This window comes from Camarhynchus parvulus, chromosome 18 (assembly GCF_901933205.1).
Source record: "Camarhynchus parvulus chromosome 18, STF_HiC, whole genome shotgun sequence".
Lineage (NCBI taxonomy): Eukaryota > Metazoa > Chordata > Aves > Passeriformes > Thraupidae > Camarhynchus > Camarhynchus parvulus.
The window spans coordinates 5,911,507-5,931,770 of NC_044588.1; the positions used below are offsets into that span (position 1 = coordinate 5,911,507).

The 20,264-nt window shown below is 49.4% G+C and overlaps 3 protein-coding genes across 6 annotated transcripts; 2 read left to right on the forward strand and 1 right to left on the reverse strand.

Moving 5' to 3' along the window:
- Window positions 1-32: 32 nt before the first annotated feature.
- LRRC45 (leucine rich repeat containing 45) lies at window positions 33-13,943 on the forward strand. Of its 2 annotated transcripts, XM_030962340.1 has the most exons (18): window positions 33-277; window positions 784-845; window positions 1,661-1,731; window positions 2,049-2,227; window positions 2,856-2,984; window positions 3,601-3,713; window positions 4,230-4,288; window positions 4,403-4,480; window positions 5,417-5,552; window positions 5,850-5,927; window positions 6,105-6,216; window positions 6,377-6,447; window positions 7,323-7,415; window positions 7,995-8,087; window positions 8,977-9,150; window positions 9,243-9,390; window positions 9,783-10,038; window positions 13,899-13,943. In XM_030962340.1, exons 1-17 carry the CDS (start codon window positions 58-60, stop codon window positions 9,977-9,979), a joined length of 2,013 nt encoding a protein of 670 aa, XP_030818200.1. In that variant the 5' UTR covers window positions 33-57; the 3' UTR covers window positions 9,980-10,038; window positions 13,899-13,943. The 2 variants fall into 2 exon arrangements, with proteins under 2 accessions (XP_030818200.1, XP_030818199.1); XM_030962339.1 differs by lacking the exon at window positions 13,899-13,943 and having other exon boundaries at window positions 163-563; window positions 9,243-9,922.
- RAC3 (Rac family small GTPase 3) lies at window positions 10,000-16,895 on the forward strand. 3 transcript variants are annotated; one of them, XM_030962345.1, is made up of 6 exons: window positions 10,000-10,038; window positions 13,899-13,970; window positions 14,247-14,364; window positions 15,001-15,063; window positions 15,546-15,705; window positions 15,796-16,895. In XM_030962345.1, the coding sequence occupies exons 3-6, from the start codon at window positions 14,272-14,274 to the stop codon at window positions 15,924-15,926; spliced, it is 447 nt and encodes a 148-aa protein (XP_030818205.1). In that variant the 5' UTR covers window positions 10,000-10,038; window positions 13,899-13,970; window positions 14,247-14,271; the 3' UTR covers window positions 15,927-16,895. The 3 variants fall into 3 exon arrangements, with proteins under 3 accessions (XP_030818205.1, XP_030818204.1, XP_030818203.1); XM_030962344.1 differs by lacking the exon at window positions 10,000-10,038 and adding an exon at window positions 11,673-11,883; XM_030962343.1 differs by lacking the exon at window positions 10,000-10,038 and adding an exon at window positions 11,678-11,904.
- Window positions 16,888-20,264, reverse strand: DCXR (dicarbonyl and L-xylulose reductase). The gene is made up of 8 exons (XM_030962342.1): window positions 20,154-20,264; window positions 19,990-20,087; window positions 19,748-19,902; window positions 18,483-18,525; window positions 18,067-18,166; window positions 17,851-17,915; window positions 17,645-17,762; window positions 16,888-17,174 (listed from the first exon to the last, which is right to left on the reverse strand). The coding sequence occupies exons 1-8, from the start codon at window positions 20,209-20,211 to the stop codon at window positions 17,071-17,073; spliced, it is 741 nt and encodes a 246-aa protein (XP_030818202.1). The 5' UTR covers window positions 20,212-20,264; the 3' UTR covers window positions 16,888-17,070.

A 20,264-nucleotide genomic window follows, 5' to 3' on the forward strand; every position in this document is an offset into this window, starting at 1 on the left:
AGCGCGCGCGGGCGGGGAGCGGTTCCGGGGAGCGGTTCCGGGGGAGCGCGCGCGGCCATGGAGCAGCTCGGGCGCGAGTACGCGCGGCTGTGCGCGGCGGCGGGCGCGGCCCCGCAGGAGGCCGTGCTGCGGCAGCTGCGGGGGCCCGTCGGGGGCCGCCTGGACCTGGCGGCGCAGAGCCTATCGCTGCCCACGTGCAGCGCGCTGGGCCAGCTGCTGCCCGGGGCTGCGCCCTTGGCCGCGCTGGCGCTCGGCGACTGCGGCCTGAGCGAGGAAGGTGCGGCGGGGCCGCTCACCCTGTGGCGCCGGGCGGGCCGCGGCCGCGGGATGGGAGGCCGGCCGAGGTGCCCGCTCCGTGGCCGTGCGGCGGGCACGCACCCTCGGTTCCCCCTCCGGCGGCGCGGGCAGCTCTGCCTCTGTTGGCCGCGGACGGACGGGACGGTCCGGCCGGTTAAAGTGGCCCGCAGTGAGGGGGCTCCGTGGGCAGCCCGTCCGAGCCCGCAGAGCCTCTCTAGACGTGGGGATTTTTCAGGGCTGAGTCGGGTAGATGTACAACCTGACAGGTAGTTCTCTGCCCCGACACCTTTTTGAGAATAAAAAGGTGCCTTGAAAGCTCAGGCTTAAGCTTTCCAGCAGCCGTGGCAGTTTATCAAATAGTTTGTTTGTCGCAGCCACGTCTCCTGAGCTGGCTGTTTAGCAGAGTGATAAGCTGGGATGATAGCTGGTTTAGGCAGAGAGTTTCACAGATGAAATAAACAGTTTTGGTTTTTTTTTTCTGCTCAGGTGTAAGACTTTTGTTGAATGGTCTTTGCGCCAACACCACAGTCAAATCTTTGGATCTGAAGGTGAGTTTGAAAAGAATTAACTGTTCTATGGTGGAGAAGGAAAAAGCACAGGCTTAATGAGAAAGAGAACTGGACAGTCCTGGTGCAGGATTGTTCAACAAGATGCATACTTCTGTAAGCTTTTTGTTCTCAAGCGACTCATTCCTTGACTCGTTAACACCATGTCACAATTTTCTGAAGTTACTTTGCAAATCATCTTTATCCACTTTTATTCAGTTACTCTATTTTTATAGGAAGCTATTGCTATGTACCTTTTGTCAGTTGCTGCTTGGGCAGATGAGGCATATGTAGGCTTTTTTGGGATTTCTGTATTGATCAGTGAGTACAAGCTGTTCTACTTGTGTGTGCTTTGAACTAAGCATCTGCCTTCAGGTGTGATTGTCTCTCTACTGAGAGTGACTTTCTGTCTGTATTCCTTTGGCATACAGCTATTTCCACAGTCACAAACTGCATCATAACTTTCTTACTCATTTGTGCTAGTATTAACAGAGTCCTTCCTAATGAAGTGTGTTAAAATAGTTTTTATCTAGAATTGCTGTTTTCTGCCCCATCGTGGTCCATGCTGTTCCTGTGCTATTCTGTGATTTTTCCAAACTCTCAGTCATGGTGCCCTCATAAGACCAGTGGTGTGTATGGATCCACCGTTCCTCCAGGGTTTTTAATTTTTTGGAAGCCTGATTGATATGTGAAACAAATGTTGATTCGACTATTTTTGCCCAACTAAATTTGCGTTATAGCTGGGATGTGTCTGGTGGTGTTCGTGGTCTAGGTGGACTGGGAGAGGCTTAGCTGATCACCTGGGGCTTCTGTTTCAGGGAAATAACCTGCGAACCATGGGAGCTGAGGCTTTGGGAAAACTTCTTAGGCAGAACAAATCCATCAGGAGGTAAAAAAATGTATCTGTCTCTGTGCTATTCCCGCCAGATGGAGCCCAACATTTGAAAAGGGTTGAGGGTGTTTTTTATTGGGGTGGGAGGAATGCCAAGTGGTGCAATTTCTTGTGAGGGGTGGGACGGGCAAAGGCACGAAAAGTGGAGGTGCTCTTTTGGAGGATGCTGGGCCCTGGCAGCATCCTGCTCTCTGAAGCCGAGTCTGCTCCCAGAGCTGGGTGTGTGACCGGGTGTGCCAATGATCCGTGTGTCGTTCAAGTTCACACAGCTGACCATTGACTCCACAAACACCAATCCTGCCTGATTTCCCTAGCCTGACCTTAGAATGGAACAGCCTCGGCATGTGGGAGGAAGGCTTCTCCTTTTTCTGCCAAGGACTGAGGGCAAACAACTTTCTTCAACGTCTGGATCTGCGCAATAACCAGATTAACCATCAAGGGGCTGGAGAGCTGGCCATTGCACTGACACAAAATAACAGCCTTCAGGAGCTGGGTAAGAGTTCTTTGCCCATGTGTACATACGTGCATGCAAACACACATGTGTCTTCAGGTTTCTTGCCTCGATTTCTTCCAACTGGCCGGTGTCATTCCCAATTCCTGGCAGTTTGGAGTGCTTTGATGGCTTTATGCAGGGAGTGATCACAGCCCCGTGGCCTTTGGAGAGTGGGAACTGAAACTGGAATCTCTGGATCCAAACCTACAGATGAAAAACTGTGTACTTGGGGCAGAACAGTCTTTAGTGGAGGAAGAAGTGTTTTCATTCCTATTTGTGGCATGCCTCATGACAGACTTTTGATACTTAATTCACACTCACTTTTGTCCTTATATGGAATTTTGCTGGAATTTCAGGAGAATGTGGCTTTTGTCGCTGATTCTTTCTCATCCACGGATTCTGTCTGTGGAAGGAAGGCTCGTGAGAGCCAAATGTGAGACACAGACTTGTAACTGTCATGGCTTCCTGCAGTTTACTAAAGATTTATCTTTGCCTTTCCTGCTTTGTCACTTTCTCCCCCTCTCATTCATCTTGAAAGGGGCCACAGTATTCACCTGTGTTTGTGCTAGGACCATCTGGGGTCTCAGCAGATGTGACTGCCATGGTGAAAAGTTTGCTTTCTGTGTAGATTTGCGATGGAATAACATTGGGCTTCTGGGTGGCCGAGCGTTGCTGAACTGCTTGCATAGCAACAAGACCCTGAAGAGGCTGGAGCTGGCAGGGAACAATGTTCCTGGTGACATCCTGAAAGCTGTGGGTAAGTGTGATGTGTGTACAGTAATGAATCACTTCACTTAACTCCTTTCCCAGTCCAGCACTTGGGGGATATAGGGCACTGGCTGCTCCAGAAGAGAGCTAACCCTCTTTCCTTCCCTTTCTCAATAGCATTTCCACAGTGCCCTATGTCACCTTCTCTTGTCCTTTAGTGGGGGCTAATCCAGTTGGAAGTGTCACTTTGACCGGCAAAAGTGAAAAAAAAAAAAAAAAAAGTTTGGATTGAGTTATTAGAGATTGATGTGCCATGTGAATGTGGGAGAACCTGAGACTTTGAGACTTGCTCATAGTTTGCCTCTGATGAGCCAGGTTTTGATGTGGTTTATGCAGCAGATCCTGTGTCATTGTCCTGCCCACAGCAGTGTTAACAGCCTTCCTGAGGCTGAGGTGTTGATTACCCCGCACACACTGCTCTCTTTGATCCCATCCCACCTTGTGATGTAAGGTGGGACTATCTCTATGTGGGCCAGCCTGAGAAGGGCAACTGTCCTGGTGCTTGTGATATCCAGTGGTCATCCTGAGTGCTGTCTCTTCCAGCAGTGCTTGCTATTCTGTTGCTTTAGAAGCTTGTGCGTGTTCTCCTACTCTCTCTGCATCAGAACAAGCCTTGAATCACAACCAAGACCGTGAGGCTATCCTAAGCGAGGCCCAGAACCAAGTGAACATCCTCAGCAAGGAGGTTTTGAGTCTGAAGGATGAGAAGAACAAGCAGGTCAGCAGATGTTGGCAGATCAAATGGGGTACCTGGAATCCTTTGCTTTCCCTTGAGGTCCCCCAGAACACTCAGTGGCAGTATTATTGTGCACCTGAAGTTGCACATGCATTTTTATGGGCAGGCACACAGCATGATTTAGTACCTTGAGGCTCAGTCCTCTGAGCTGGGTTATTCAAGTGACAGTGTGAGTATGGACATCCCTGCTGAACATATTTACTCTGGGTTCTGGAGGAGTTTTGGTTATTTGTGCTTTCGTTTCTTCTTTTGCAATTTGATATTTTCCAAGTGGTGTAAACCTAGAGATCTGTTTTTCCATTTGACACTTTGGGATGCAGAGTCCCTGTAGCTGATGACCTTATTCAGATGTGCTAATAAACAAATCAGACTTCCAATTTGCTTCTGGTAGAGTGGCTTGACATATCTTCAGCTGTTGCTGGGAAGAGAAAGATGAGAAATGTAAAGGTTTGTAGCTGATGCCGTTAATTTTCTCACTGAGTTTTGCCTTGCTCACAGTTCATGGATTTTGTGGATACTGTAGACAAGCAGAAAGAAGAAAGAGCCAGGAGTGAGAAGTGAGTTAGATTCTAAATGTTTTCTGCTCTTTGATGGCAGAATTGAGCACTCTCCATTTCCTGGCAGAAATTACCCACCTTTTTTTTTCTTTTTTTTTTTCCTCCCAAATGCAGAATGTCTGTAGCACGAGTCAGCCAGCTGCAGGAAGCATTGGATGAGCAGTACTCCATTATGAATTCACTGAAAACCAAGTATGGAGCAGGAAAACCTTTGTCTTCCCACTGTTTGTGCTGTATAAGCAGTGCTAAGCAGAGCTTCTAAGAAAGGGGATAATCTTGTAGGGTAGCTGGATTACTATGTTTGGTTAGTTCTGCAGTGATATCCAGAAATTACAGTCAGATTAAGCCTTTGAGTTTGCCACACTAGATACTTAGCTTGCTTTTAAGTAAAATGACTACATTGGTGTAAGAGCAAGTGAATTACAGAAGGTGGGAAGAAAGAAAAAGGATTGTGCACATGGGATGGGGACATGTTCCTTGCATGGTTTACAGCCTGGCAGGAATCTCTGCCTGTTTCCCCTGGCAGCTGACAGTGTTCTCTGGGAACCACTGCAGGTATGGAGCAGCCTGGCTTTGGAACAATGAGGAAGAGGTGCTCAAAAGAAGTGTTAGATTATGCAGAGCCATATGCACATGGCCGTGGTTTGACTTCAAACACTGCTGAGCCTGCCTAGTTTAATTCTGCCAGGTAAAGGCAGTGTTTCATGCCGTGCAGTGATGTGGACATGTCCCTCTTGGACAGAACAAGTAAATTGCTTCTGCTGCTCACATTTAAAATCCTGTCTGTAATTGTAAACAACTTTGCAGTGATACAAAATAGCCAGCTTTGTTCTGTGGGAGCAGGCAAATCCTGGAGGGGTTTGGCCAGGGAAATTGGCTCGTGGAAGACAGTGCAGGGCAAATGCAAGGGGCACCAGCACACTGGGCCCTGGGAAGTCCCAGGTCACTGCAGTGCTGCTGTGTACAGAGGTCAGTGGTGTCCTTTTCCCAGAAGCAGAAAATGCCTCATTTAGGTAGCCTGATTTCACCTACTGCGAGATGGACATTGGCACCTTGTACCAGGTGGCATAGAGAGCTTGCTGCAGTGTCTGCCTTGGAAAAGGCTCCGTAAAGTGCTTTTCTTTATAGGCTGCAGATGACTGAAGCTGCCCTGGCCCTGTCTGAGCAGAAGGTGCACACGTTGGGAGAGCTGCTGAGTGCCGTGAAACAGGAACAAAACTCTGTGGCTGAGTGCCACTTCAGGGAGCTCCAGCAACAAAAGCAGGTGAGCTGGATAAGTCCGAGTTACGTTTGGGAGCAGGGCTATAGGTTATAACTGGTTTGTGTAGATTTGAGGGATGCTGGATGCAATAGGCAAGCATGATTTTTACCATTACTGCTTAGCTAAAGCCATCATGACAAAAATTCTTGTGTAAATTAGATAGATAGTTACCGGGTGTGATGAGGAGCCCTGTTATTTATGGTGTAGGTTGGACTTAGCTGGGTGTGATGCTGGTTGGCTCAGGTTGGTAGTGCAAGAACTAGGGAGAGTACAGGTTTTTAATTTTGGTTCTGTTTGCAGGAAGGTGCTGATCGGGAAAGCAAGCTTTTGCATGACTTGTCTGCTGCCAGTGAGAAAAACCTGCTGCTGAGAAATCAGGTAGGAAACCAAGTCCAAGTCTGAGAAGCGGCACCTGAACATGTATAACATCTGCTCCATAGGTGTTATGGTCTCTACTTTGATCCTTGGTTGGGTGTCACTTCATTGTCCTGTACAGCCAACTTTTTGTGCTAATAGGAAAAGAAGAACCTTTGTGGTGGTAATTTCCTTATGTAGGTGGATGAGTTGGAGAGGAAGTGCAGAGTTCAGCAGGATCAGCTGTTCCAGGTGAAACAAGACTTGACCAACACAACAGCAGAGCTGAAGCTGCGGGCTGTGGAGGCTGAAGGTGAGTGGGGGAGTAGAAACAGCTTGGGGACACCTGTGGTTGGGATCATTGTTCCTGCACAGGCAGCCGAGGAGAAAGGGTTGGCAGAGTGTGAAAAAGTATGAATACAGCTGTGTGGCAGGCATGCCAGAGTTGTGATACGCCTGCTTTTAATCTGCAGAACGTCTGGAAATGGAGAAAAGAAGATTTAAACAAAGCCTTGAAGACATGGAATCCCTTCGGGTAAAAGAGGTAAGGGTGGGGTTTCTGCAGCATCCTGGTGAGTCTGTCTTTGGTCCTGACATGCATCACCAGTGGAGGTCATTGTTTGCTCTAATGTGCTCTTAAAAAAGTTTAGAAGTTAGTGGGCTCAGATTTATTGTGGGATTAATGGGTCATTTGTTCAGGCAAAGTCTGACTGAAGAGATCACAAGACTTTCTACCAGCTAGTTAAATTTTCTAGCTTTCAAGAGTATGGGCCAGAGTGGTATGTGATGCTACAAGAGAGGCTGGGAGGATGGCCTTTGTGTTGGTCTGTGCACAGAGGTAGCTACAAATGAGGAATATTTTCCAGCTTCTGAAATAAATACATTTGAATGTTTTAATTGCTTATACACAAGCAGTCCTTTAACGGGGCTCAGCATGCTAGTTCCTTCTCTGTTATGTTTCAAAGGGGGTTGTGTCTGAGTGTGGACAGGGCAACAGACTGCAACCAATTATCTTTGCAGTGTTACTGAGGTTTGAAATCTCTCCAAAATAAAATTATACTAATAGATTTCTCTGAATATATTGAAATCTTTTAAGAAAAGTCACAGGCCAGGAAGATTTTACCAACATTACAGCTAAAAAATGAATCTGTTATGTTTTGTATCACTTGACAATGAGAGCTTGGACTCCCTCCTTGTGGCCTGGGAGGGATCTCTGTCTAAGAATTCCTGGTTTCTAGAGGGCAGATTCCATCTGTACTACTGTTTCCTTGTGGAGTTCTGGGAGAGGTAAGAATTTTGCTTTGCTGGTAGGTGGATCAGTGAGAGGATGCTTCACTATCATGATGAGTAGTCTTGCTGCTTGCTTTGCCTGGAGGTGGAATGGTTTTCTGTCACTTGCTGGTTTCTGCTGCTTTGCAGGTGGATCGTGTGGCACAGCAAATGGAGGCCAGTGAACGTTCCATGCATGACAGGATCCAGAGGCTGGAGGCCATCAGGATATCTCTGGACGAGGTGAGAAAAAGTGCTCTGGGCACATTTGAACACTCATATAGCAGTGCACAGAGAAGGCTGCCAGGAAAGCTTTGTGGAGTCTATGACTGCAGACCTTTGTAAAGATTCTCATGTTCTGTAAGGGGGAACAGAAAACAGCAGTATACCAGCTAAAATTATTTTTACTGCTTTGGACTAAGAAATAAGGTTCCAAGGAGAAACTTGTAAATTCAGATTGGACAAAAATGAGGATTCCATTGAACATGGTTAGAGTCTTACTAAGATTTGACTTTACAGGATTCTCATGTTATCACAAAGTAGTGTAGCATGTTCATCCATATCTATTTCCCCAGCTACATCCAGCAGTGCTCTTTCCTATTCCCTTTTTTGGAAAGGTTTAGCCAATAGAAATTCACATTGAACTTAGATAGCAGTCTTGAACTGAGGAAGGGTTTGTATCTTTGTTTGCTTTTGCTGCCCCTGAGTGAGGAGAGCTGTGTCATTTTATAGTCTGTGACTGGAAGCTGCTCGTGTCTCCTGGTCAGTGTGGCAGTAATGCAGCTTCTCTGTCTGGAACGATTTTCCATGTTCCTGTGGCAGGAGCTGAGTCAAGTCAAAGCAGCTGCACTAGCTGAGCGAGGACGGGCAGAGGAGGAATTGATAAAAGTGCGGAGTCAGGCACGCCTGGAGGAGGTAAGGACAGACCTGGCTGTGGGAATGAAGTGGTTTGGCTACCCAGGCTATGTCTTAGTCCTGGGGAGCTGCTAATTCACTCCTCTCTGGGTTTTACTGACCCACAAATGGTGTGATTGCTGAGGAGGGAGCCCTGAAAAGTATAATTTGAGCTGTCTTCAGTACTAACAGAACTGATGTCAATATTGTCATGGCAGATTTAGTTTAAGTTGCCAACATCTGAAGCCAACGGCCAGATGTTGATCCTTCTTTTTAATGACAACTTTAATGGGGTGCTCCTGTTCCTCTAACACTGAGAAATTTCTTCAGGTGGCTACTGCTGCTAGGTAAATTAAGTCACTGTCGTATTGAAGTCTCTGAAAATGTCAATGAAGTTAATATCCTATATTATAGGATATAACTATTAATTAATATTCACTATATTAATAGTGAAACAGAACAAGGGATGAGGAAAATACACAAAAACTATTAGAATATTTACTTATTTGTAGCATCACAAAAGAAAATGCTTCATCGAATTACAGACATAGAAATCTGACATATGGGATCCAGCAGTTGCTGGGTTGCATGCAGTGGTGCTGCAGAGCCATTTGAGGGATGGAGGAAGTGAAGGTGGAGCATTGGCTGTAAACACTGGCTGTGACATCCGTGCATCTGCCAAGGACCTGTCTCTGTTTCTCAGCTGAGTGTTTTGGTCTCTGCCAGCCTCCCTGGCAAGAGGAAGCAGCTTGGAGTCACTCCCGAGTGCAAGGAGCAGGACTGTGTCCTCTGCTTGTCAGTACCAGTTGACTCAATAAAGGGTTCACTGTATTAGGAACAGAGAGGGGAAAATCTCTTCACAGAAATGAAGTGGGACTGTTTAATTTTCATTTTCCTTTGTGTCTTACAGCAGCAACGCCTAGAACACCTAGAAGAGAAGCTGCGGCTGATGACCGAGTCAAGGGATGAAGCTCAGAACTGCTGCCTTAAGCAAAAGGAAATGGTTGCTGAGGCCCAAGCCAAAGCCAAACAGTTGAGCCTGTATGCTGATGGACTCAAGAGGAGGCTGGAGGAACTTCAGCAGGTAGTTTGGACTGGAGTAGAGATAGTCACCACAGGGCCAGAACAAGTTGCTGAAGTTGTTTGGTTGTTCCTGGATTTGTCTTTGTGTGTCAGTACGTGGACAGGAAGGAAGAGGAGAAAGTGACAGAGCTAAATAAGGTGAAAGTGGAATTGCAAGAACAGATTGGGCACCTGGAGGCTGAACGCACAGCCCAGGATGGGCTGAGAGAGAAGATTGCAGCTCTGGAAAGACAGCTGAAAGGTGATGGGTCCTTTCCTGCTTCTCAAATGGTAACTCTGAGTTACCCTGCATTGGGCCTGGAACTCAGCTGTGCTCACAGGTAGTGACAGCAAGTGTTTCCTGCCTGTGAGTACACCTATGAGTTGTACTCTCCACCCATGTGTATTTACAGGGATTCCTGTCCTCATTTTGTAGAGACCAAGACTCAGATGACCACCCCAAAGCTGCATAGCAGGCAAAATTTGGATTTCCTGCACAGTGAAGTGTGCCTGCTGCCTGTGCAAAACCTCTCATGTTGTCTCATCCAGCTCCTCTTGTGTGCTTGCTGGCTGTAGCACTTCCATTGCCTTTGGCCTGCTCCTGTTTTTTCCAGGGATACCTTGATTTTCTTTACTAATGCTGCTTTTTCACAGCCCTATCCAGTAATCACCGTGAAACACTGCTGGACAAGGAGGGTGAGATCTCTCTGCTACTGGAGAAGCTGAGAATGAAGGAGGCTGAGATCTCCAGGATGAGAGAAGAGGAGGCCCAGCGAGCAAGTTTCTTGCAGAATGCCATCATGGCATATGTGCAGGGATCTCCCTTGGGAACCCACAGTTCTAGGAAGTGAGACTGTGGCTTAGAGGATCCAAATATCTGCTTGCTGTCAGGGAAAGGGTGACAATTCAGGTACAACTCCTTCTCCCTAAATGGACAGTTCTGTCAGAGTGGGGTGACACAAAGGCTTGCAAATAGTCAAATGCTCTTGCTGTTCAGAAATCTTCCTCCTGACAGCATGAAGGAGAGGAAGAAACAACTGTCCAGGCCTGTGGTTCTGAATCCATGATGTTGAGCCCCCTTCCCTGCACTGCCACAGCCTATTGATGCAGGGGGTTACTGGGAGGTTCCCGTGTTCCCTGGCAAGGTCCTGCTGCAGCATTTGTTTGGATGGCAGGGCTGTTCACAGAGAAACGTGAGAAAAAGCGACAGGAATGTTTACAGGAGTGTTTACAGTTCCCTGTGGGCTGGAGCAATTTGCCTTGCTAATGGGATCCTGAAACTGCTGGAAACACCAGATATTACCCACTTGTGCTTTTTCACCCAGTGTTTACAGACAGAAGCAGAGTCTGACAGGGCCCTCTCTGCTTGTTTACCCTCTGTGGCTCTGGCCATATTGGTGGGCTGTAGAAACACAGTTGGCATAGACAGAACCAGGTGCATCAAGGGGCTCGGGTGCAGTGCTGTCCATGTCCCTGTGGGACAGCTGGGCTTTGGCAGTGGTTCTCCTTCTGCAACAGTGAGTGGCAGGGAAAAGGTGAGCGGGTGATTGTGCTTCTTCACTGTGAGCTGCAGCCCTTAGCTGAAGATGTTGTGGCCCGTATTGCACAATGGCAAATGGCAGAACTGTTCTCCTGGCCTCTCAAGCTCCTAGAGCTGGGTCCTGTGGCCTTAACCTGGAGAGGAGCAATGCTTCTGGTGTGACACTGGGGAGTTGCTTCTCAGAGCACAAGGGAAGAAGGTGGTTCCTCTCCTGACAGTGCAAGTCCTCGCATGACCTGGAGAAAGGGAAGGGTTGCTAGAGCCTGAGCTGGAGAAAGCATGAGCTGTTGTCAGGCCAGCAGTATTGAGCCTTGAGGGAGTCCTTCCTGTGAGTTTGGGGTGGGAACATACCTTAGAGTACATATTTTAAGAGACGCCTGGAAAACGAAAGTTTCTGTGTGGACTTGCTTTGTGTTCATTTTTTTATACTGGGGTTTGCTCTGCTTAATAAAGAACTTTTGCATTTTGCCATTAGCACTGGACAGTGGCACACTGGATGTTTGGCTGATGTGGAGGGTGGGGCCTTCTGCTGTGTTGCTGTCCTGAAGACCCTGTCAGCCTGTCCTGCAGCTAAAAGGCTGTTACAGGTGGATGAGATGGGGATGGTTTTGGTTCAGGACTAAGATAAAAGCAAAGAAGCTGGAAAGCTGTTCCCTAGTCAAAACCAAGAGAACCTGTGGCAATAGCCACTTAGTTTGTGGCTGGTGGGCAGACCCACAGATAAGGTAAAAGCAAAGGCTGCTGTTTGCAGACAGGGCCGCTGCTGTGGCTACCTCTTTTGCTGGCAGGGGAGGTGGGGGAAGCCAAAAGCCATATTCCTGCAGGGTTTTCCCGGCTCCGTCTTTGTTCCTCGGCAGCTCTGGGCCGATGACGCTGAGCTATGCAGCTACAACGTAACCAGGTTTAAAGCTTTGTCCCTGAGCCGGCGGGCCCCGGTATGGTGACCGGGCCCGAGCAGCGCCCGCCGCTCCTCTGGCGGGGCGGGGCCGCCGCTTCCCCGCGCCCGCGGCGGAGCCGAACCGGCCCCGGGTGAGCGGCGGGGGCGGAGCCGGCGGGACCTGCCCGGTACTCGGCTCGGCTCGGCCCTGCCCGGTGCTCGGCTCGGTGCTTGGCTCGGCCCGGCTCGGCTCGGCTCGGTCCGGTCCGCCCCACCCCGCGGGCGGTCACTGCGGCGCAGTCGCGGCGCCGCCATCGCGGGCAGATGCAGGCGATCAAGTGTGTGGTGGTGGGCGACGGGTGAGTGCGGGAGGGGCCGCGCCCCGGCCCCGCAGCCCCGCACCGGGCGGCCCGGCGGCGCCGAGGGGACGGGGGAGGGAGGGCTGGCCCGGGCCTGCGCCCGGCAGAGCCGCTCCGTCGGCGGGAGGCCCCGCGCCGGGCGGCGATGCTCGCTCCGGCCTGGCTCGGGTGGCGCCTGGCTCGGGTGGGGCCGGGCCGGGGCCGGCGCGAGCGGGGCTGCCGGGGAGTCCCGGCGGGAGCGGGGGGCCTTGCGGCGGCCCCGCAACCCTACCCTGCTCCTTTCGTAGTTCGTGAACTTGGGTGCTGCCTGGTTAGCAAACACAGGCTCCTCCTGGGTTTTACGTTTGTCTCCTTGTTGTTTCATTTGGGTGCCGGTATTTTGCTATTTTTCATTGTACCTGCTTGATTCCTGACAGAGTCCTCTGTGGATTGTTCTGAGGTGAAATGTATTGCTCTTTCTAGTTTCACCATGTGCTCCTTGTCACCCTTTTTGCTTTTTTGTTAAGGCTCTTCTTAAATGCCTTCTTTTCTGGGACCTCATCTGCCTGCAAGATGCAGGCATGCACTAGATTTGTACTGCTTTGTAACTTTCCTAGTTCATCCTGCATATTTTTCCTCACAATTCCAGTTTACTTTTCTGATCACCTCAGCAAGAACAGAGCTGAGGTACTCAGACCTAAATGTGAGCTGGTCTTAGGCGGGGACTAGACTTACCCTTTCTCATGCATGCCATCCCCTCAAATACACGTTTGTGGTGAGGCCTTCCAGGTTCCAGCCTGTGAGGGCTAAAAGGGAGTAGGAGAAAGTACAGCCTTATTGCAGAGGGGAGAGTGACTGGGAGCTCAGGATGTTGCAAGTGGAGTTCAGCTGAAGGTTTGCTGTCCTGTGTTTTGCCTTAAGACTAAATCAGTAGTGCAGACTGAAAGAAACACATAGATACACAGATTTTTGTGAATTACAGGTGTCCCTGTTTGGTGGGAAACTGAAGTCACACTTCAGGAGGAAATTGGACCAATCAGCCTAATGGTTCATGACAAAATTTCTTTCTTCTCAGACTGAGGGGACCCAATCCAAAGGAAAAGTTGTAATAGTGGTTTGTTTTCCCTGTGCTTTCTGTCATGCTGGTGTGTGCAGGAGACTGTCAACTGTCTTCCTCTCTTCTGACACCCTCTCTTACGTCAGTCTGGCTGCAGAATTGGGTAGGAGATACCCATTTCTGCTAGCTATTCAGCTTCACCCAGGCACCTCAAAGTCAGCTTTCCCTGTCACTGGCACTCACAGTCTTTTTCTGGAAGGTTGTCTGCAGTTCACAGCTTTCTCCATGATACAAAGGTAGCTCACACTGCTGGGTCTCCTCTGTTCCTACAATGAAGCTTAGGAAATCTGCAGAGCTGGTTAAAGGCCCTGTGCTCACTCAGTTGCCAGCTGCCACTGCTGGGCTGACCAATCCCACCAACCTTCAGCAAAGCCCTGAGCTGGAATTTTTATCCTTTTTCACTAATCTTTTCCAAACTGCCTTCAGTCCATATTAAAGTCCATTTTTGTTTATGGATACTTACTTTTTCTCCTTTGTGTTTATTGATACTGAATTCCTGTATCTGAGGAGCTTGCAGATCTGCATTGTTGCATGTTTTTAACCTCACTGTTTATCCATTTTGCTGAATTACTGTGCATCTGTTGAGCTCAGCACACAACTCTAATTTATTCCCCCTCTTGGTTCATGAAACCAGTATTATTTTGACTGATGGTTTGCTGAATGGGTAGGGAAAAGGAGTGGTAGAGAGCAGGGCTAGGAAGCAATCAAGCAAGGTGCACCTTTTGAGTTCAGGCCATGTCTGTGACAACTAGGGGATTCCAGCCTGCAACAGGTTTGTTTTCCTCATGTGGTAGCTTTCTACCTAACCATGTGTTTTCATTGTGGGAAGGGTGAGTTTTACTGCCTTAGAGCTCCATGTTGTACCCTTCTTTATGCTTGTCACTCTTACCCTCTGCAGAGCTGTAGGGAAGACCTGCTTGCTGATCAGTTACACCACAAATGCCTTTCCTGGAGAATACATTCCCACCGTGTAAGTAATGGCTTGGGCTTCAGTTGCTTTTTGATCTCTATGCTTGTGTGTGCAGAAGTTTGGTTTGTGTGTGAGGAGGTGGCTGTTGCAAATCAGACGGTGAACTTGACGGGTAAGGATGATGCTGTGGCTGTGGCTGTGTGTGTGAGGAAGGCAGATTGTCCCCACTGGAACTGTGCTGCAGTATCCTTTCCTGATTCACTGCCCCTTTGAATTCTGTATAAAGATGTGAAGGTCACCACAAAATTGTCACTGATGGGGACTCCTCATTGGCAGGTTTGATAATTATTCTGCCAATGTGATGGTAGATGGAAAGCCAGTGAACCTGGGCCTCTGGGACACAGCAGGGCAAGAAGACTATGACCGGCTGCGGCCTCTTTCCTATCCACAGACGGTGAGTGCTGGGCTTGGACTGCCTTGGGACTGCCTCCTCTCAGGGACAGGGAGGCTCCCAAAGACAGACATGCTTCTTTCCTTGGAGGAAAGTCTGAGTTCCTGCAGCTACACCCATAATTCTGGTTGTTTAAGAAGTATCACAGCTGATTTTCTCCTAAGACATTGTCCTGTTCTAGTCTCCTCTTTGTAATGATGTTTGAAGAGTTACGGGTGCCCCAGGGAGGCTCAGGTAGAAGGAATGCTGTAGGGCTGCTGTGCAGCCTAGCCAGTTCCATGTTCCCATTCTCTCTCAGCAGGGCAGATCCCCGTTGGGCTGCCCTAGGAGTGTTTCCGGGTGTAGCAGTTCCTAAGCAGCTGTGCTGCTGGTGAAGCCCTTAGTGCTGCTAAGATGTTTGAGGCCTCAGGCTCTTAACATGCAGAGCCCAGCATTGTGAAAGAAGATGTAATCATACACACTCATGGTCCATTTCTTCCCTCTCTGAATTACTTTAACACCCTTAATGGGGAAGAATTTCTTAAGGCCACAGCAGCCCTTGTTTGTGGGAGGAGGTTGTCCTTTCTCAGGCTCCCTCTGCAGCCTCCCTTCACTCTAGCTGCTTCTGTCTACACAGTTGACCCTCTTCTTTCTGCACAGGATGTTTTCTTGATCTGCTTCTCCCTTGTGAGTCCAGCCTCCTTTGAGAATGTCCGAGCTAAGGTAAAGTATTCTCCTCCTGGGTGAAACAGTAGAAGGGAAGAACCAGTGACATTCCCTGCCCCACCCAGCACCACGCCTACAAACCCAAAACTTCAAGTAGTAATGTTTTGGTGAGGGAAAATCATAGTCCGCAGGTTTTAAGTGGAGCCTGCTTTTTATTAATGACTTCTTTGGCTAAGTTATTGCCTTTCTGAATCTGTATTTTAAGATAAGGGATATCTTAGAAGCTAACATGCAGTTAAGGAAAGCACTGTGCAGTGTTGGCTGGCAGTGTCTGTCAGGATTCTGTGTCTTGGTGCCTTCATTATTAGATCTGCACCAGTCTCTTTTTGCAGAGCTTATCAGAACTGTAGGAGCAGTATCCTGTTCAGGTGTTGCCACCATGTCAGTAGTGAACCTCTTCATTCCCAATGGTAGAAATGCATCCTTATGGTTATGGCCACTCATATAACTACTTTTCTCATCATGCCTCTCTGTTTCAGTGGTACCCTGAGGTCCGACACCATTGCCCAAATACACCTATTATCCTGGTGGGCACCAAGCTGGACTTGAGGGATGATAAGGACACCATTGAAAGGTTACGTGATAAGAAACTGGCCCCCATCACCTATCCCCAAGGCTTGGCCATGGCTCGGGAGATCGGTGAGTCTCGTGAGCAGGCAGGGAGTGTGGGTGAGCAACAGTGCGTGGTGGTGGAACTGGAGTGGTTGAGCTGCAGCTCTCTTTCCCCAGGGTCAGTAAAGTACCTCGAATGCTCTGCCCTGACGCAGCGGGGCTTGAAGACGGTGTTTGATGAAGCCATCCGGGCTGTGCTCTGCCCACCGCCTGTGAAGAAGCCTGGCAAAAAGTGTACCATGTTTTGAGGGCTGTGGCCTTGGTGTTGGCTCAGCATGCTGTCATCCTCTGACAGATTGCATATTAAGCTGGGTGTTTCTGAAGGGGGCTGGGATGTGTAGGGCCCTTCATCATGTACGAAGTCAGTGTTTTTTAAATGTCTCTTTGATTTAACGTCAGTGTTGATGTGAAGGGGCAGTGGGGACAGGAGAGCAGCTGGGGACTATACAGCCCTCAGGGGAGGTACAGCAGGGAAGGCAAGGTAGCTCCTTCAGGCAACAAGCTGTTTTGGCTCTCCTGAACTCCAAGTGGAAAGGGCTGAGACATCCGTCCTGTTCTAGAAACACCTGTTTTCAACCTGCAGGTGAAACAGGTGGTGAACATCCTGGTGGGAGTGGGGAGGGAGCTGATTTCAATGGTGCTGAAAGACAAGAGTAGCTGGGAGGATGGCAGGGTCTCCTTGCCCAGCCTGCTGTGGCTAACAGTTAACAAACTGGTGCTCTAGCAGAATGTTCCTAAGACTGTTAAAGAAATCATAACCAGCCCTGGAAGGGGTCAAAGTAAATAAGAAGCTGAAAAATGTATCATTAGGTGCTTTATTGGGTACTAGCCAAACTCTGTGAGTGAAACAGCTCTGTGCAATCAATGCATTTGCCTTTTTGTGTGTGCAGACCCTAGGACAGCATGGTGCTGCTCCCCCCCATTAGTCTTTAGCAGGGCCTCCCCCCAAAATCCAGTCTCTGCAGAGCAGGGCTGGGGTTGTTGCCTCTATTTTTTTTTTTCTACTAAAGACAACAAAGGAAGCAGTGAGGAGTCTGCTAACTTCTTTCCCTTCCCACTGAAAATGCAGACAGACTCTGGATTTGGATGGAACAGGGAGAGCTTCTGAAGGGTTGTGGGGGGGGAACAGGGTTGGAAGAGAGGTCCAATTTCTAATCATCATGTAGAGTGACAAGATAAAACCTTATTTGGTGCAATAAACATTCTCCATGAAGGTGTATGTGAGCTTTATTATATAGCAGCCTTGAAAAGCTGATTTTCTGCCTCACTTCTAATACAGTCTTCAGCCCTGCTGCCCTTTCAGCAAGAAGTGAGTCATTGTTTTCTATCCAGTTTACATGTAGGCAGTATTCATATGAAAATTGAGGCCAGGTGTGAAATGCAGGTTTCATCTTAGGAGACAAGAAAGCCCCCGTCAATCATCAGTGAGCTGCCAGTTGTCATAGCACTCTTGTCACTCAGCAGGAAGAGAATGCTGTTCACCACATCATCCACCTCTGCAATCAAACACAGAGAACGTTGATGCCCACCTCAAAGTGTATCAGAAAAACAAGCACTTAAAAAGGTCTGCCTTTGACATCTACAGGTAATTAGAGCTGGAAAGTGTTTCTGCCTTCACACTGTGCTTGATGAAGTGTCTGGGACAGTGTGGCTGAGAGCTGGACATCAAAGTGTCCTTGTGATCAAATGGTGCTTAGGTGACAGCAAACACCCTGTCAGGTTTATGAACAATAGAGCAAGTTCATTTCATTTCACTTGTCCCAGGATGAGAAGGCTGTAGAAAAAGTGAGAGGAGGGTTGATTCTCACCCTGTCCTCATCAAATACTGCAGGAATTCAGCCAAAAGGCATTCAGCAGAGCTGTCACTTTGCCCAAAAATCAGCAACTTCCGGCTGTGATGTCAGTGAGAAGGCAGGTTTGGAGAAAACATCAGAGCACAGCTTGGGGACAGACATAGATCACTGACCTGCAAACTTTCCCAGGGGAATCCGATTAATCATGGCAGCAGATTTCTGAGGGTCACTCCAGTTAATTCTCCCCATGTCAGTCATAACCACGGTGGGGTTCACAGTGTTCACCCTAATCTGGGACCAGGAGCAACAAACAACCTCATCCAACTGCTGTGCTTGTGCTCAAGTTCAGCTTTCACACTTTTCTCTCACAGACTCCTACCTTGTGGGGTCCCAGTTCCATTGCCATTACTTTGCTCAGCATATCCAGAGCACTTTTTGTGGAACCTTTAAGAGAAGGGAAGAAGAGATGTTTAACTGCACAGCGCCTGGTCTGGAGGTGCTATGGAACACTCTGCCCAAAACTGGCAGCTTGCTGACTGTGGGTGTCCAGCTGGTCAAACCTGAGAGGGGCACTGCTAAAGCTGCACACACTTACAGTAAACAGCGTGATCCCTCAGTGCACGCTTTGATGCCTGGCTGGAGACATTCACAATGGCCCCTGGCACCCCTTGTGCAATCATCTGCCGAGCAACTATCTGGGAGGGGAAGGAGAGAAAAAAAATAAATAATGCCAGAATCCTAACAAGAGAAATCATTATTTCACTCCATAGGAATCTTGCTGGGCTATTATGGTAGACCAAAGAACAAAAACATCTGAAAGAACCAAGCCCTCACTGCCTCCTGCTTACAAGAGAGTCAAAGCAAGAGTGTGAAGGGCCTGTACGTGTAGTTTCTTGGATTGACTTTGGACTGCAGTCCTTTCAGGCCCCACAGTGGACACATACCCCTCTATGTACAACAGCTTAATCACTGCTATTCATGGAGGCAGCTGCAGTGACAGTTCTTCCTCACCTGGGAAACATGAAGCACAGCCCCAAAATTCACATCAAGAGACCTACAAATAAATCAAATTTAAGTTACCAAGTGGTTGTAGCCCAGCGCAGGGAGCTGTTTTGGGAGGCAGCAGAGGACAAGTGCTGCTGCTCTCTTGGAAACACTGGTGATACTCCAGGACATGGACAGAGATGCCAAGTTGTCAGGAGAGACAGAATGGTCAGGTGGGATCTCAGCAATGAACCAGAACTATCCATTGGCTGCAAGCCTGTCAGTGTGTGAGGAGGTACATGCATGCATCAGGTGCATTTTGTACAGGACTCTGCTCTTCTGCAGTGTAATGGAATTCCTCTGTCAAAGTTTAAACAGAGCCCTGGGCTTCAGCCAGGGCAGATAACTCTTAGGTCAAGCAAACCCTTCACACAGATTTACAAAGCAAAGTTGCTGTAAGGTGGGTAGAGGCAGCATTTCTTCTGTTTGCCACATCAGAAGATTCCTTAGGCTTCCACCTGCCAGTTCTGCAGAACGATCTTAGTAGAATCCATACATTTGATGTTCTAGTCACAAACCTTTATTGTAGATTCTCAACAACCATTTTTAACACGGACACAGCATGACTCATTTTCTCAGAAGGCTGTGGTCAAGATAGCCTGTGTTCTAAAGCGTACTCACAACAAAACTATGGACCTTTTCAGAGAATAAAGAAGCCATGTTATTGTAGTTAACAAATTTAATTTCCCACCCTGACCATTTTTTGCTTCCTTACCTGGCTTTGTAGTCTCTATTTCTGAATTGTCTTAGCAACAACTACCTTTCAATTTAACCGAGCTGGAACTGGACTGGAAGCTCTGAGCCTGATGAGCAGGAAGGCACTCTCATGGCATGCCAGCGGGATGGCAGGTGCACCCCGCTGTTCTGGAGGTGACACTGCAGGTTCTGGCTACTTAGAAATGGATGTAAGAGCCAGTGCTTTGTTTCCTTTTGCTGTTTAAGGGGTGAAAGGTGATGATGTAAAGAATGAAAAGACAGTAAAGAAAAAGGACATATGCAGTAACAGTCGACCACTGGGCATTGCTAAAAGTGTCTATGTCAGCCTGTCCAGTGTGTCTATACACCAGCTGCTGACTTTGTTCTTTCCAGCTGCTTCCCCTCTAGTGCCACCCTTTTCTGGAAAGCTCTGCCGCCGTTTTTGACGTTCAGAGCTTGGTGAGACCTCGGCGGGCATCGGCCCCAGAGCTCCCCGTGGAGCTGCGGTGCCGTGCGGGCCGGGCCCGGGCACTCACCGCTGCAGGGCCGAGCGCGTCACCTGCAGGAACGGCTGCAGCTCCGCCACGGCCGCGTTGTTCACCACCAGCTCGAACGGCCCCGCCGCGCCCAGCGCCGCCTCCACAGCCTCCCAGTCCGCCAGGTCCACGCACAGGGTCTCGATGCCCGGGCACTGCGGCGAGGGCGGCCGCGGTGGGCGGGGGTCGGTGCGGGGTTATGGGGGCGGGAGGGGGCGGGAGGAGGGAGCCGGTACCGGTACCTCCCGCGCCAGGCTCTCCAGGTCCGCCGCCGTTCGGCTCAGCGCGGTCACGCGGGCCCCGGCCCTGCCCAGCGCCACGGCCACGGCGCGGCCGATCCCTGCGGGGACACGGTGTCAGAGCCGCCTCGGCCCGACCCCCGCCCCAGCCCTCCGCCCGCGGGCACCTTTGCCGGCCCCGGTCACTAGGGCCCGGCGGCCGCGGAAGCTGAGGTGCTGCTCCATGTCTCGGCCGAACTGTGGCCGGGGCGGGCCCGGGGCCGGGGCGGGCCGGGAGC